Source organism: Brachycentrus maculatus, unplaced genomic scaffold, assembly GCF_059751285.1.
Source record: "Brachycentrus maculatus isolate JH-2025_06_01 unplaced genomic scaffold, ASM5975128v1 h1tg000672l, whole genome shotgun sequence".
NCBI classification, from domain to species: domain Eukaryota; kingdom Metazoa; phylum Arthropoda; class Insecta; order Trichoptera; family Brachycentridae; genus Brachycentrus; species Brachycentrus maculatus.
In genome coordinates, this window is record NW_028281404.1 from 87,663 (window position 1) to 100,963 (window position 13,301).

The following is a 13,301-nucleotide window of genomic DNA, read 5'->3' on the forward strand; positions in this document are numbered from 1 at the left end:
CTAAGAGTTCTGCCAGTTGTTAGCGTTTGAGTTGAATCTTCACCGCGTGAACCCTCCAATTTCTCGTCTTGAACACTTTCCGTCTTCCAGGGCGATCCTCGTGTCGTCAACGTCAAAATCACCAGTTTTGAAGCTTCTATACCATCCTATTTAATGATGGCACGGAGAAATACAAGAGGACTATTACCAGATTGGTGAAGTAAATTTCAAATTGATTTCACCAATCTGGTGGAGTATTGAATTTTGTACCTTATGTAGCATAGTTTAATTTCACTTTTAATTTTTACTTTTAGTTTTTATTTTTATTTTTCTTCCTTCATTACTTTTAATTGTTATTACCTTTTTACAACCAAATTTCTATTCTGTATAAATGTGTTTAACCTGCACTTTTATTGTTTCTGAAAGCTTGTTGCGCTCTCATATAATTGATGAGAAACATTCATTGTATTGCACTGTATTTCATTTATTGTAAAATGTTTTTCATTGTTTGTGAACCATAAATAAATAAAATAAAATAACATCCTGTGCACGACTCATCCGGTAGGCGTGTTCGCCATTAGCTTCTACATGCACTTTAGTTGCCTCAGCTGCAGTCTTATTCCGATTCAAAGAGATCAGCAGAACTTTCTTACTTAGTACCATTGTCAGCATTAAAAGGAGCTATAAGCAGTCCAAACGCTTATTTTTGTTTATATGTATATGTATATATATATATATATATATATATATATATATATATATATATATATATATATATATATATATATATATATATATATACATATATATATATATATATATATATATATATATATATATATATATATATATATATATATATATATATATATATATATATATATATATATATATATATATATATATATATATATATATATATATATATATATGTATATATATTTGTATATATATATATATATATATTTGTGTTACTTATTTTATTTCAGTCTTGACTTAGTCTTAAAGCGTCCTACATATGTGTAGTGCACTATGCACCTATATCTGTAAAGGGCTTAGAAGAAGACGATGAGAGTGAAGGAAAAGACCTGTTTATAATTTCGTTATCCGGTATATTTCATAGTTAAAATCAGTCACATTACGAGTATTTGTCAACATTTGTGGAAATATTTTTATAATGGTCTGTTACGAAGGTCTGTCTCATCATTTGGAAAATTGGTGAGATTGTTTTTTTATTTAACACCTGTACCCGGCCGAATGTAGCTGTGACTCATTCTGGTCAAATGTTAATGAAATAAATTTGAAAACTTACATTTGTGATGTGTGTAAATTCACAATGCTGGTAAAGCGTTGAAAACATAAAACAATTAACAACAATGCATTCCGATAATATTATAAATCCTCAGCAGCATGTCCAGAAGCACGCCGTCTACCATGGGTAATATTTGGTTCCCGTGTGTTTCTCTTACTCTCAACAGATGGCAGTGCCAGTGCAGTTAAAAAAACATCGCAGAGACATATTTATGGCAGTGGGGGGCAGCGGACTTCTGGGCTCCTACAGAATTCCTAGGCCAAAAATTAAACTATTAATTTTTACTACCGACTGGTCTCAGTCATTTGAATTACATCGCCTCTTCAGCTCCTGACATCTCTGTTATTTCTCCTGTAGTTCTCTCGCCCTCCGATACGTGTGAGGGGACTCCACTGTCCACATTTTCTTCTGACGACGCATCACCAACGGCAATTGTCTCTAAAACATCGTCATCCCCGCCTGGTTTTTCCAGATCTTCCTCGGCCTTTTCCTTGTCGTCTTTTGTGGCAACCTCTGTTTCTTCTCTCACTTGTTCACTTACCTCTCCCTCGGCGTTTTGTCCTCCGCCCACCGGGCTTCCGTTTCCGTCTGCAAACCTCACCTCTAGGTCGCACGCGGTCACCGAGTTGCCTTTCCATTCATCCCCCAGTACGGTTCTCGTTTGCAACGAATCAATCGTTTGTGAATCCAGACTTTGAATCTCATCGCCGGCCTCGTCCGACTCTCGAGCTTCAATCTCTGCATCGCGTATTTCTAGAACTTCGCCACCACCTTCAATGCAGACGCATTCCTCGCCTTTGGTTTTGCAATCGCACACTGTTTTGGCACTTCTGGATCGGGAGATCTCGTCATCAGATTCGGGGGCCCGGATAATAGTGTGCGCTCCAAAAAGTGCTTCGATTACGATTCCAGGGGTACTGCTCATCTTCATGTTCCTCTGCGTGCGTTCTATCCTCTTGACTACTTCAGGCAGAATGGAATCCATGACAAGCTCGGCGATGAGGTCTTCTTCTTTCAATGGGTCGAGTCTGGTAAAGTAAAATTTGGGTGAGTTTTAAGGTCATGACAAACAAATAAGAAACATAAAATCGTGATAAAAGCGGTGTGAATGCTGTTGAAAATGTGAGTAAGAAATGGAGAGGTCAGAAGCAATGCGCAGCTTAAACAAGTAACGGGTGTTTTTTTAAGAGCTTGAGAAATTTAAATACATAATACAAGACAGAAATATTGTTGGAATGATTTTTTTATTATTATAATCTGGTAGATAATTTTATGGTATTTATTTTTTTAAATATGATTTCAGGCATATCGTTCACTCCTTTCAAGAACGTCATAAATCAAAAATCGACAATTTTCAGTTGTGCATGTTTTCGGAATTCACAGAAAATGTACTATATCCCAGCAAAATAAGCATATTTTTAACTTAATATTTACCCGCTACAGGGCAGAAAGTGTTATTTTTGCATTTTGAAAAAGGTATTGTTCAATTATTTTTTTTAAATATACTAAATATTTTTCAAATGGTGAAAAAATATTTGTTTCTTTGCATTTTGAAGAAAATGTATTATTTAATTATTTTTTTGAATATACTCAATAATTTTCAAATGGAGAAAAAACCTTCAGGTTCTACCTTAAAAGATCTATTGCACAGTAAAGAGTTTAATAAGTGGCTTGATATTTATTTTTAAAAGATTGTATTATATTTATAAATTTTAAAAACGATCTCCTGAAAAATCAAGTTTTTTGATTTATGACGTTCTTGAAAGGAGTGCGCGATATGTCCGCCACAGCTACGAGTTGCATAGTCCATTCGATCAGTCCAATTTTTCGATACTTTTTCCAATAAATCTGGCCATATGGCATCAATGGTGGCTTGAATATTGTCATCCGACGCTACAAGAGTTGTTGGTTTTTCAGCATGAGCCAATAACTTATCATAGCCTTAAAGAAAATATAGAGAGGCGTTAAATCGCACGAACGAGGGGGCAGTTAACAGGACAACTATTTTAAATAAAGTTATCACCAAATTGATGGTTACGCGTTGTACGGCAGGTTGCGCCGTCTTGTTGGAACTAAATATTGTCGATGATTAATTAGCTTATTCATTTTTGGAAATAAAAAAATCAGTCAGCATGACGCTCGCCATTCACCGTAGCGGCAGTTCCTTCGTCATTTCGAAAGAAGCGTGCAAACCGCACCAAACAGTCAATATTAATGGATGAAATGGTGATTCGTTTACTAACGAATTGCTTGCGGATTTTCTTCGCTCTCAAAGCAGGAATTTAGCTTATTGACGGGTCAATGCCATTTAACCAGAAATGAGCTTCATCATTAAACATAATTCTTCAGTAAAAATGCTCTATGAACTTGGCGAACAGATTGATTTTTTTCAAAGTAAATTTCCACAATTCGGAAGCGTTGTTCCGGCGTTTCGTGACGAATTGCCAAACCTTGCTGAACAGAAATGTCAACACAATTTGACATTGTCAACTGTCAAACTGTAGATAGACAACAACCATCGAAACAGAGTTTCTTAGATGCTCGGGTCATGTGGAAAGAATGATTTAAAAAAAAAATTTAGGTGGGAATTGCATTTATCATTTACCTTGCTTATTATTTGCAAGGTTTATAGATCATTTAGTGGATATCTGTTTCTTCTAGCTAGAATTAGCTAATTAAATATGATTTTATTTGAATCTGTGTTGGGAACAGGAGGGATAATCTAGTGTGGGCCGATCGGGAACTCCTCAGCATTTGCTCATTGCTGGGAGGAAACCACGTAAAACTCCTCAGGAGAAGGCGAGAATGATTAGAGCAGTATATATGGGAGAAGAGGACTTAGAGTCTACACAGCATGTATGACTAGAAGCTGGGACTGTATGCCAGGGTCAGGAGTGGAGAAATCAGAAGGAAAGTGCAGCTGAGACAGGTATAGTTTTGACGACGAAGAATCTCTAAAATAGTTTGGCCATGTGGAGAAAATGGTAAGAGCAGTGTTTATGGGAGAGAAGGATCAAATTGATCAACTAAAATAATGCTACATCTGGACTTCCTCAAGGTACCCTTCTCGAACCTTTCAAATATATTCATAGGAGATTCATTTCAAGATTCTTTAATATAAAGACTAGGAGAAAACAAATAGGAGTATCTACCACACCTTGTTCTCTTAATGCTTTGAAGCAATATCTTCCAACCAACCAAAAGCAAAGTAATGTGGTCCAGATGTGTACCTTATAGAGTTATACGAGTAGATAGCAGACAGATAATGCCTATTATAACTACGCGAGTCCAGTTAGGAGAAATAGTAAGGAAATAGCATAGAAAATTAGAGTAAAGAGTTGAGAGGGAGAGAGAGAGAGAGAGAGAGAGAGGCCACAAAAGAAAATGATATATTGCACAGTTAAGGTTCCAAGGATATATATTTTCCTAAATGTGTACAGAGAAGGCAAACTCTTGGCGTGGAGATGCGGGCTGGTCCATTGCATGAATGGCTGAAGGATGATGCATTATGTGGAGGAATGGAAAGAAGTCTCTACTGTCGGCTGAGAAATAGGGCTCGTCGTAAGGTAACGACTAGGTTAGAGGTAAGAGGCAGTCGTGTACGGATGATAGAGTACCTTCGAGGGGTCTGCCGGTCGATCGCGTCGGCTTCCCGCAGAGCTCTGCTCTCGGCCTCCTCTCTCGCGTCTCGCTCGGCGGCTTGCACAAACAGGTCCTGAAGATGGACAGCGGCGGCTTGCCTCGTCACCAGAACCACCTGTTCACATTTCCAAAGTAAAGCGCTCCGAGCGACACTCGCTTCTTCTGAGTAAACCCACTCACACACTGAAACAGGCTGTCCAACTTACAAAGTTGGATCCTAAGTAGACGCTAGGCAATTCAGCAAATGTGTGGGGAGAGTTACAAATATAGTACAAATGTAATAGTGTCACAGACTAGCGCGCGAAATTGTTTCTTGTAAATTATTTGAAATTTCAACATTTGAAAAAGTAATATAATCAAATATATTTACAATCAAGGATTTTTTCAAAAAGATCTAACCTGTTCATACATCTCTCGATGTTCCCTCCTTCTCCTCTCCTCCTTTTGTCTCCTTCCCGCTTCTGCTGCTTCCCTCGTCTGTTTCTCTAATACTAAAAAAAAAATTGAATCATCAAATTCTCACACTGTAATTGTGTCTCCAGAATGCCAATAGAAGGCCATACCAATAGTATTGAAGGCACCGAGTGAACTCGTATTAGACTGTAATAGTGTCCCCAGAATGCCACTAGAAGGCCATACTAACAGTATTGAAGGCACCGAGTGAGCTCCTATCAGACTATAATTGTGCACCCAGAATGCCACTAGAAGGCCATACTAACAGTATTGAAGGCACCGAGTGAGCTCCTATCAGACTGTAATAGTGTACCCAGAATGCCAGTAGAGGGCCATACTAACAGTATTGAAGGCACCGAGTGAGCTCCTATCAGACTGTAATTGTGCACCCAGTATGTCACTGGAAGGCCAAACGGACCGTCTTTAGTACAGAGAACTTACAAACGGAATTGGCAAACTCCCTTTGGGCCCTTTCCTCCAATATGTGATCCAGCTCCTTGGTCAGTAGGTCCAGCACCCGACCAATCACCGCGTTCTTGACGTGATGGAACCACGCCGCCAGGTCGCGACTCTGTACAAAAAATTATATATATATATATATATATATATATATATATATATATATGTATATATATATATATATATATATATATATATATATATATATATATATATATATATATATATATATATATATATATTATATATATATATATATATATATAGATGTATTATATAATAAAAAAAAATCCATGTTAATTTGTAATTTATGTTTTTTTTATGTTCAAGTACTATATCTACCCTCTGATTGCAAGCAGCCATATATGGTATCAAACGTTTTGACCAATATCACTAGTCCGTTTTTGGTTGGCTGGAAGATATTGCTTTTCAGCAATAAGCCCGCCAATGTACTTATTTCTTTTCTGTACATGAAGTTTGAATAAATAAGTACATGTTAGAGTCGCGGCCAGTGGAGAGGGAAAATGAGGTTTTGAGGCTATGAATGAGTTTGGTGCGGGTCGTGCTGTCTCTGCCTGCAGGGGCGGGGGGCTGGTCAGCTGTTGTGTCAGTATTGGTGTTTTTATTTTTTTTTGTTTATAAAAAAAAGTTATAAATTGTGATTTAAATAAATATTTAAATCTCAATTTATAATTTCTTTTTTTTTGCAGAGACCCACCGCGCCACCTTGTGTGTCTTGAGTTCATTTTTATTGTTTTTAACGATTTTAACCTAATATAGACACAAAAATGAGAAAATAATTAAGAATATAAACATTTTACAATTTTCATAAAATTAACTCTCGATCATTTACCCATTCCTTTATTTTGCCTTTGTTCCATATTTTATTTTGACCTCTAACCTCCGTCGGCAGCAAATTAAAAATGTTCGGAACGATATATTGCAGTGTTGGACTCCCATATTTATTGTTAATTCTTGGGACTATCAAACCTTCGTTGAGGGTAAATCGTGTATCATGGTTGTGTACTAAAGGATTTCGATATTGATACCATAGTGTGGATAGCGTACCTCGCTAGTTTGAGGAGGAGACTCGGGGGGCAGCTGCAGTTCCTTGATCAGCTCATGGTTTCGTGCCAAGCCCTCGTACACCTGTAACAAACGACACAAATCCATATTTCATAATATAATACAAATGTCGACCGAGGTGAAGAGGAATATGGAAGTCTGGATATTCACGGGGCTTACGATCAAAATACAAAATACAGTTTTTAGAACCGCAAGGGCGTTTGTCCACTACGCGGAATTTTACCGTCCGGCCCGTCAGTTAGCGTTTTAAAACGACAATTGGCTTGGCTTTTGTCCATCTTTCTTCGGATCGGTGCGTGAACACGTTGCGCCTAAATTCCATCAGGCTAAATTGTCGTAGTCGCTTTCATTTTGCGAAACCGGACTGCCGGACAGTAAAATTCCGGGTAGTGGACAAGCCCCCTAACCCCTACGACTACGCATACAGGCTGCCGAAACATTACCTAATGTTCGGCGCGAGACCTCCAGACTGACCGGCGAGCAGCAGCACAGATCGCCTCCTCCTCGCCTCGCCTCCCAACTAATCATACTATTCTTTACAGCTTAGGTTAACTTGAAATATTTCAATTCCTCTCATATCAACATGTATTATAAAGAACTTATTCTTCTTCTTCTTCAAACCCTTATCCGCACCCCAATGGTGCATAAGATAATTATGCATTGAGATAATTTTTCTCAACAAAATTATATCATATCATGGTTATCAACTCCTGCCTTGTTTTATATATAACATAACAATTTGTATAGCCTCCCACCAGTCTGATGATGTCGGTAACGACGAAACCCGGTCACTGGTCAAATAAAAATAAAGTGGAAAAGCTAAAATATTGGTTTTAATCTAATAATATATTAGAAATAAGTTACTCCGTATAAACTCGTGTCCCGTCGGGAACAATTGCAGTAGAATCAATGAACAATTTAAAAGGGAAAGGCTGAAGATGTAAGTTACCTTGTTTCATTCAAATGAAACACTTGAATATACCACTTTAATGAGTTTTATTTGTATTTTCAGTTTTAATTTGTACCAGAAGATGAAAACATCTGTCGTTTTCGAAACTAGTCGCAAATATAACAAAAACTCATTAAAGTGTTTAATTTTAATAAAATAATCGTGTCGTTCCACAAAGTTAATGCCGAATCAACAAATAATATAATGTTTATTTTGTTACCGAGCAAAAGTGACTTGAATGGCCCTCCTGAACATTTTACCTTTTGTTAGTTGGTCACTTTCTCCTGTACGACTACGATATATCGCTCACTCCTTTCAAGAACGTCATAAATAAAAAAAAAATGATTTTTCAGGAGAGCGTTTTTAAAGTTTAAAAATGTAATACAATATATTAAAAATAAATATCAAGCCACTTATTGAACTTTTTACTGTGCAACGGATATTTTTAGGTAAAACCTGAAGGTTTTTTCCCCATTTGAAAAATATTTTGAATATTTAAAAAAAATAATTAAACAATACCTTTTCTTCAAAATGCAAAAACAATACTTTCTGCCCTGTGGCGGGTAAATATTACATTTAAAATGTACCTCCTTTGCTGGGATATAGTACATTTTCTGGGCATTCCGAAAACATGCTCAACTCAAAATTGACGATTTTTGATTTATGACATTCTTGAAAGGAGTGAGCGATATATAAATAAATAAATAAATATATATATATATATATATATATAAATATATATTTATATATATATATATATATATATATATATATATATATATATATATATATATATATATATATATATATATATATATATATATATATATATATATATATATATATTTATATATATATAAATATATATAAATATATATATATATATATATATATATATATATATATATATTATATATATATATATATATATATATATATATATATATATATATATATATATATATATATATATATATATATATATATATATATATATATATATATATATATATATATATATATATATATATATATATATATATATATATATATATATATATATATATATATATATATATATATATATATATATATATATATATATATATATATATATATATATATATATATATATATATATATATATATATATATATATATATCAATATATATATATTTATATATATATATATATATATATATATATATATATATATATATATATATATATATATATATATATATATATATATATATATATATATATATATATATATATATATATATATATTCAAGTGTTTAATTTTAATAAAATAATCATGTCATTCCACAAAGTTAATGCCGAGTCAATAAATAATATAAGTTACCTTGATCTGCGCAGACCGCCCCTTGAGGAGCGTCAGGAGCGCTTCGGCCGCCTTCTCCCGTTCCAGATCCTCGCGTGTCTCCCGCCGCGAGCTGCCGGAGCCGCCCGCGGACGCCTCTCCGCACGCCGAGTCCTCCTCGTCGTACAGGCCCACCTCTTTGTAGGACGCGACAGCTAACGAGGGTTGAAAATATTTACATTTCAAGACATCTCAACAAACATGAAGAAGAACATCTCTCGGGGCTGTGGTCCCGTGGTTAGTGTCTCGAACTCTTGAAATAGAGTATATATAATATCAAGTGTATATATATAATATCAGTTCGCCACCGTAGTGTAATGGTCAGCACGCTCGGCTACCGTTCTGGAGGTCCCGGGTTCCATACCCCGGGGGGGTCAAATAAATACAAGTGATTTTTTCTCTCTAATATTTATTCAATATTACCCAAGACTGGTACGTGAAACGGAGGGCTGATTACCTTTCCATCGTGTGTTAACGATCAAGACAACACGCGTTTATATGATGCATTGCCCTATGCACCATTGGGGTGCGGATAAGGGTTTGAATGAAAATATTTATTTTCATATCAAGTCAAATAAAATTCATGTGGTAAAAATTACATAGCTGTTATTTTATTCTTTAATATCTTAATATTACACTTATGTTTGTACGTTTATAGGCGTACGTTTGACAGACCTGTGTACCCACACGCAGGCCACGCCTTTGTGGGATCTTTTTTGTATTAACCCTTCCCTAAGGTGTTGAAAACTTCGGCACGCACCGGTGATATGTATTTTGTACACCATGAAAATGGGATTAAAAAATGTAAATATTCCTAAACGTTGCTTTTAGTAAGCATAGTTGAAGTTCAAATGTACCAATTTTGTAATGTTAGCTGTGTTAGTACCTAAAAAAGAGATAAAAAAAACACATCGTAAGCAGGCGCCGTAGCTAGCGTAGCGACACGACCACCCTGAACGACGACTCCAAAATGGGATCGTTGGAAACCTACGTACTCTGAGAAACGTTTGTATATTGGTGATTCTATCTCCGATTTATTTTACAATTTATTTATTTCTGTCGCTGCAAATGAATAACTTTATATTATAATATATTATTTCGAGAAATTAAAAATACTTTTGTGTTCTGATCCACATTTTTACTAACCAACTAGTTTCGGCAACAACCTGTTGCCCTCTTCAGGGTTTATTTATTACTAAACATATATATATATATATATATATATATATATATATATATATATATATATATATATATATATATATATATATATATATATATATATATATATGTATATATATATATATATATATATATATATATATAAATGTAGATACCCTATAAGGTATCAAATATATATATATATATATATATATATATATATATATATATATATATATATATATATATATATATATATATATATATATATATATATATATATATATATATATATATATATATATATATATATATATATATATATATATATATATATATATATATATATATATATATATATATATATATATATATATATATATATATATATATATATATATATATATATATATAGAAACAGTGTACAAGTTGTTGGGTTTCAAAAGGGTAGGGGTGGGGGTAATGGTGTTTTAAGGAGGGGTAAGAGCGAGGAAGGGGATAACTATGTTTAGGTTGGATTTGTAGCGGCCAATAAACCGCTAAACAATAGCAAATTCTCAGAATGCAATCACTGCAACTTTCAGGACAAACGAGGCACTGACCGGGAACAATGAAGTGCACACGTCCCATTGCATTTTGTTGTGACTAGCACTTTTGATTTTATGGGAAAAATATTAAGAATGGGACTTCGACTTACGTTTATTTGATTGTTAATTATATTTAATTTTTGTTTAACCGCTTTTTTTTTTATTTCTAAAACCTCCAAATTATTAATTTGACTAGTTCTGTTATTACAATGTAAAATTTCTATCCCATCTTCAAAATTGAACGAATAATTATTTGATAAGATGTGGTCCGCGAATTCCGAAAAATTATTATTGTCAAGACATCTCATATCGCTCACTCCTTTCAAGAACGTCATAAATAAAAAAACATGATTTTTCAGGAGAATGTTTTTAAAGTTTAAAAATATAATACAATGTATTAAAAAATAAATATCAAGCCACTTACTGAACTTTTTACTGTGCAACAGATCTTTTTAAGTAAAACGTGAAGGTTTTTTCTCCATTTGAAAAATATTTAGTTTATTTAAAAAAAATAATTAAACAATACCTTTTCTTCAAAATGCAAAAACAACACTTTCTGCCCTGTAGCGGGTAAATATTAAGTTAAAAATATGCCTCTTTTGCTGGCATATAGTGCTTTTTCTGGGCAATCTGAAAACATGCACAATTGAAAATTGACGATTTTTGATTTATGACGTTCTTAAGGAGTGAGCGATATGTTCCTTTATTCTAATATTATTTCAATATTCAAAACATTATATTATAATACTTTTATGTAACACGTAAAAGTATTACAAAGGATTACAAAAATTGTGAACCCGTATCTATTATGTTTTGTATTGATATTCTCATTTTTAAAGTCCAATTGTAGGAAATACATATCACCGGGAGGGGGAGGAATAATATAATACAATATTTATGTACTTGTATTTATTTACGACATTTTGAGTGTATCCAAATACTTCGTTTTACGAGTTATTTTTCATAGTATTGTTTGACATCTCATCTCAGTAAAAAGCTTCTTTTCATCTCACCGATAGATGTCTCTAGTGAAGTTCTAGTGATTCAAGAAGAATGTTTTGAATTGGTTACTATATATATATATATATATATATATATATATATATATATATATATATATATATATATATATATATATATATATATATATATATATATATATATATATATATATATGTATATATATATATATATATATATATATATATATATATATATATATATATATATATATATATATATATATATATATATATAAATATGTATATATATATATATATATATATATATATATATATATATATATATATATATATATATATATATATATAAATATATATATATATATATATATATATATATATATATATATATATATATATATATATATATATATATATATATATATATATATATATATATATAAAATATATATATATATATATATATATATATAAATATATATATATATATATATATATATATATATATATATATATATATATATATATATATATATATATTATTTACAATATTTATTTAATATCTGTAACGCTAGACTGACCACCTCGCCTTTGATGATCAAGGCAAAACCGCATCAATGCGGTGCAGTACCCTATGTACCATTGGGGGCGTATTAGCCCCGGTATTTAGGGTAAGAAAAAAACAAATGTTAACAATACTTATTAGTGGTTTATTAAGAGTTTTATTGATATATGTCAATAAAGATGAAGAGGTCTTTGTGAATATTATATTGTGAAATGCAAAAAACAGACTTATTACCTTTGAGTTCTCGAGTGAGGGCTTCCAGCCCAGCGTTATTCCGTTTGGCCATCTTGTCACATACGCCGTTTTTGAGACCGCCGGGCGGGGCGAGGTCCACCGTTTTGGCACTCACTTCTGCAACGAAAGGCATTCCGGCGTACTAGGCGCAACGGGGGTATCTGCATTTTAGACTAATCAAACTTTGCGTTCGGTTTTAAGCCTCCATAGGCAGTTTGGCTATTTACCGAATTGGAAAGTGAGAGATGTTACAGAGGCTGTAAAGAATGTGCGGCAAAACGGTGTATGACAGATTTTCGAATGGTGATATAAGGAAAGAGTGCAAGGCTGAGATGAGCGTTACACTTCAAATTAAGAGAGATGGGTTGATCTCAAACCGACTGGTTTGGGTATGTGTGAATCGAATGAGTGAAGAAAGAACGGAAAAACAAATTGGTGATGCAAATGTAGTCAGAAATAGAAGCAGGAGAAGACCGAGGGAAACTCGGCGTAATCATTTGATCGAG

At 33.1% G+C, this 13,301-nt stretch overlaps 1 protein-coding gene across 1 annotated transcript in view; it reads right to left on the reverse strand.

The window, feature by feature from the left end:
- Positions 1 to 1,076: 1,076 nt before the first annotated feature.
- LOC148300683 (cilia- and flagella-associated protein 91-like) overlaps positions 1,077 to 13,301 on the reverse strand; it is a 28,054-nt gene continuing 15,829 nt past the window's right edge. The window contains exons 10-16 of the mRNA XM_088274436.1: positions 12,796 to 12,912; positions 9,248 to 9,420; positions 6,914 to 6,994; positions 5,828 to 5,957; positions 5,333 to 5,424; positions 4,909 to 5,048; positions 1,077 to 2,319 (exon numbers count right to left, since the gene is read on the reverse strand). Coding sequence (XP_088130562.1) covers positions 1,602 to 2,319; positions 4,909 to 5,048; positions 5,333 to 5,424; positions 5,828 to 5,957; positions 6,914 to 6,994; positions 9,248 to 9,420; positions 12,796 to 12,912 — 1,451 coding nt within the window. The 3' untranslated portion in view covers positions 1,077 to 1,601. The remainder of the gene's footprint in view (positions 2,320 to 4,908; positions 5,049 to 5,332; positions 5,425 to 5,827; positions 5,958 to 6,913; positions 6,995 to 9,247; positions 9,421 to 12,795; positions 12,913 to 13,301) is intronic.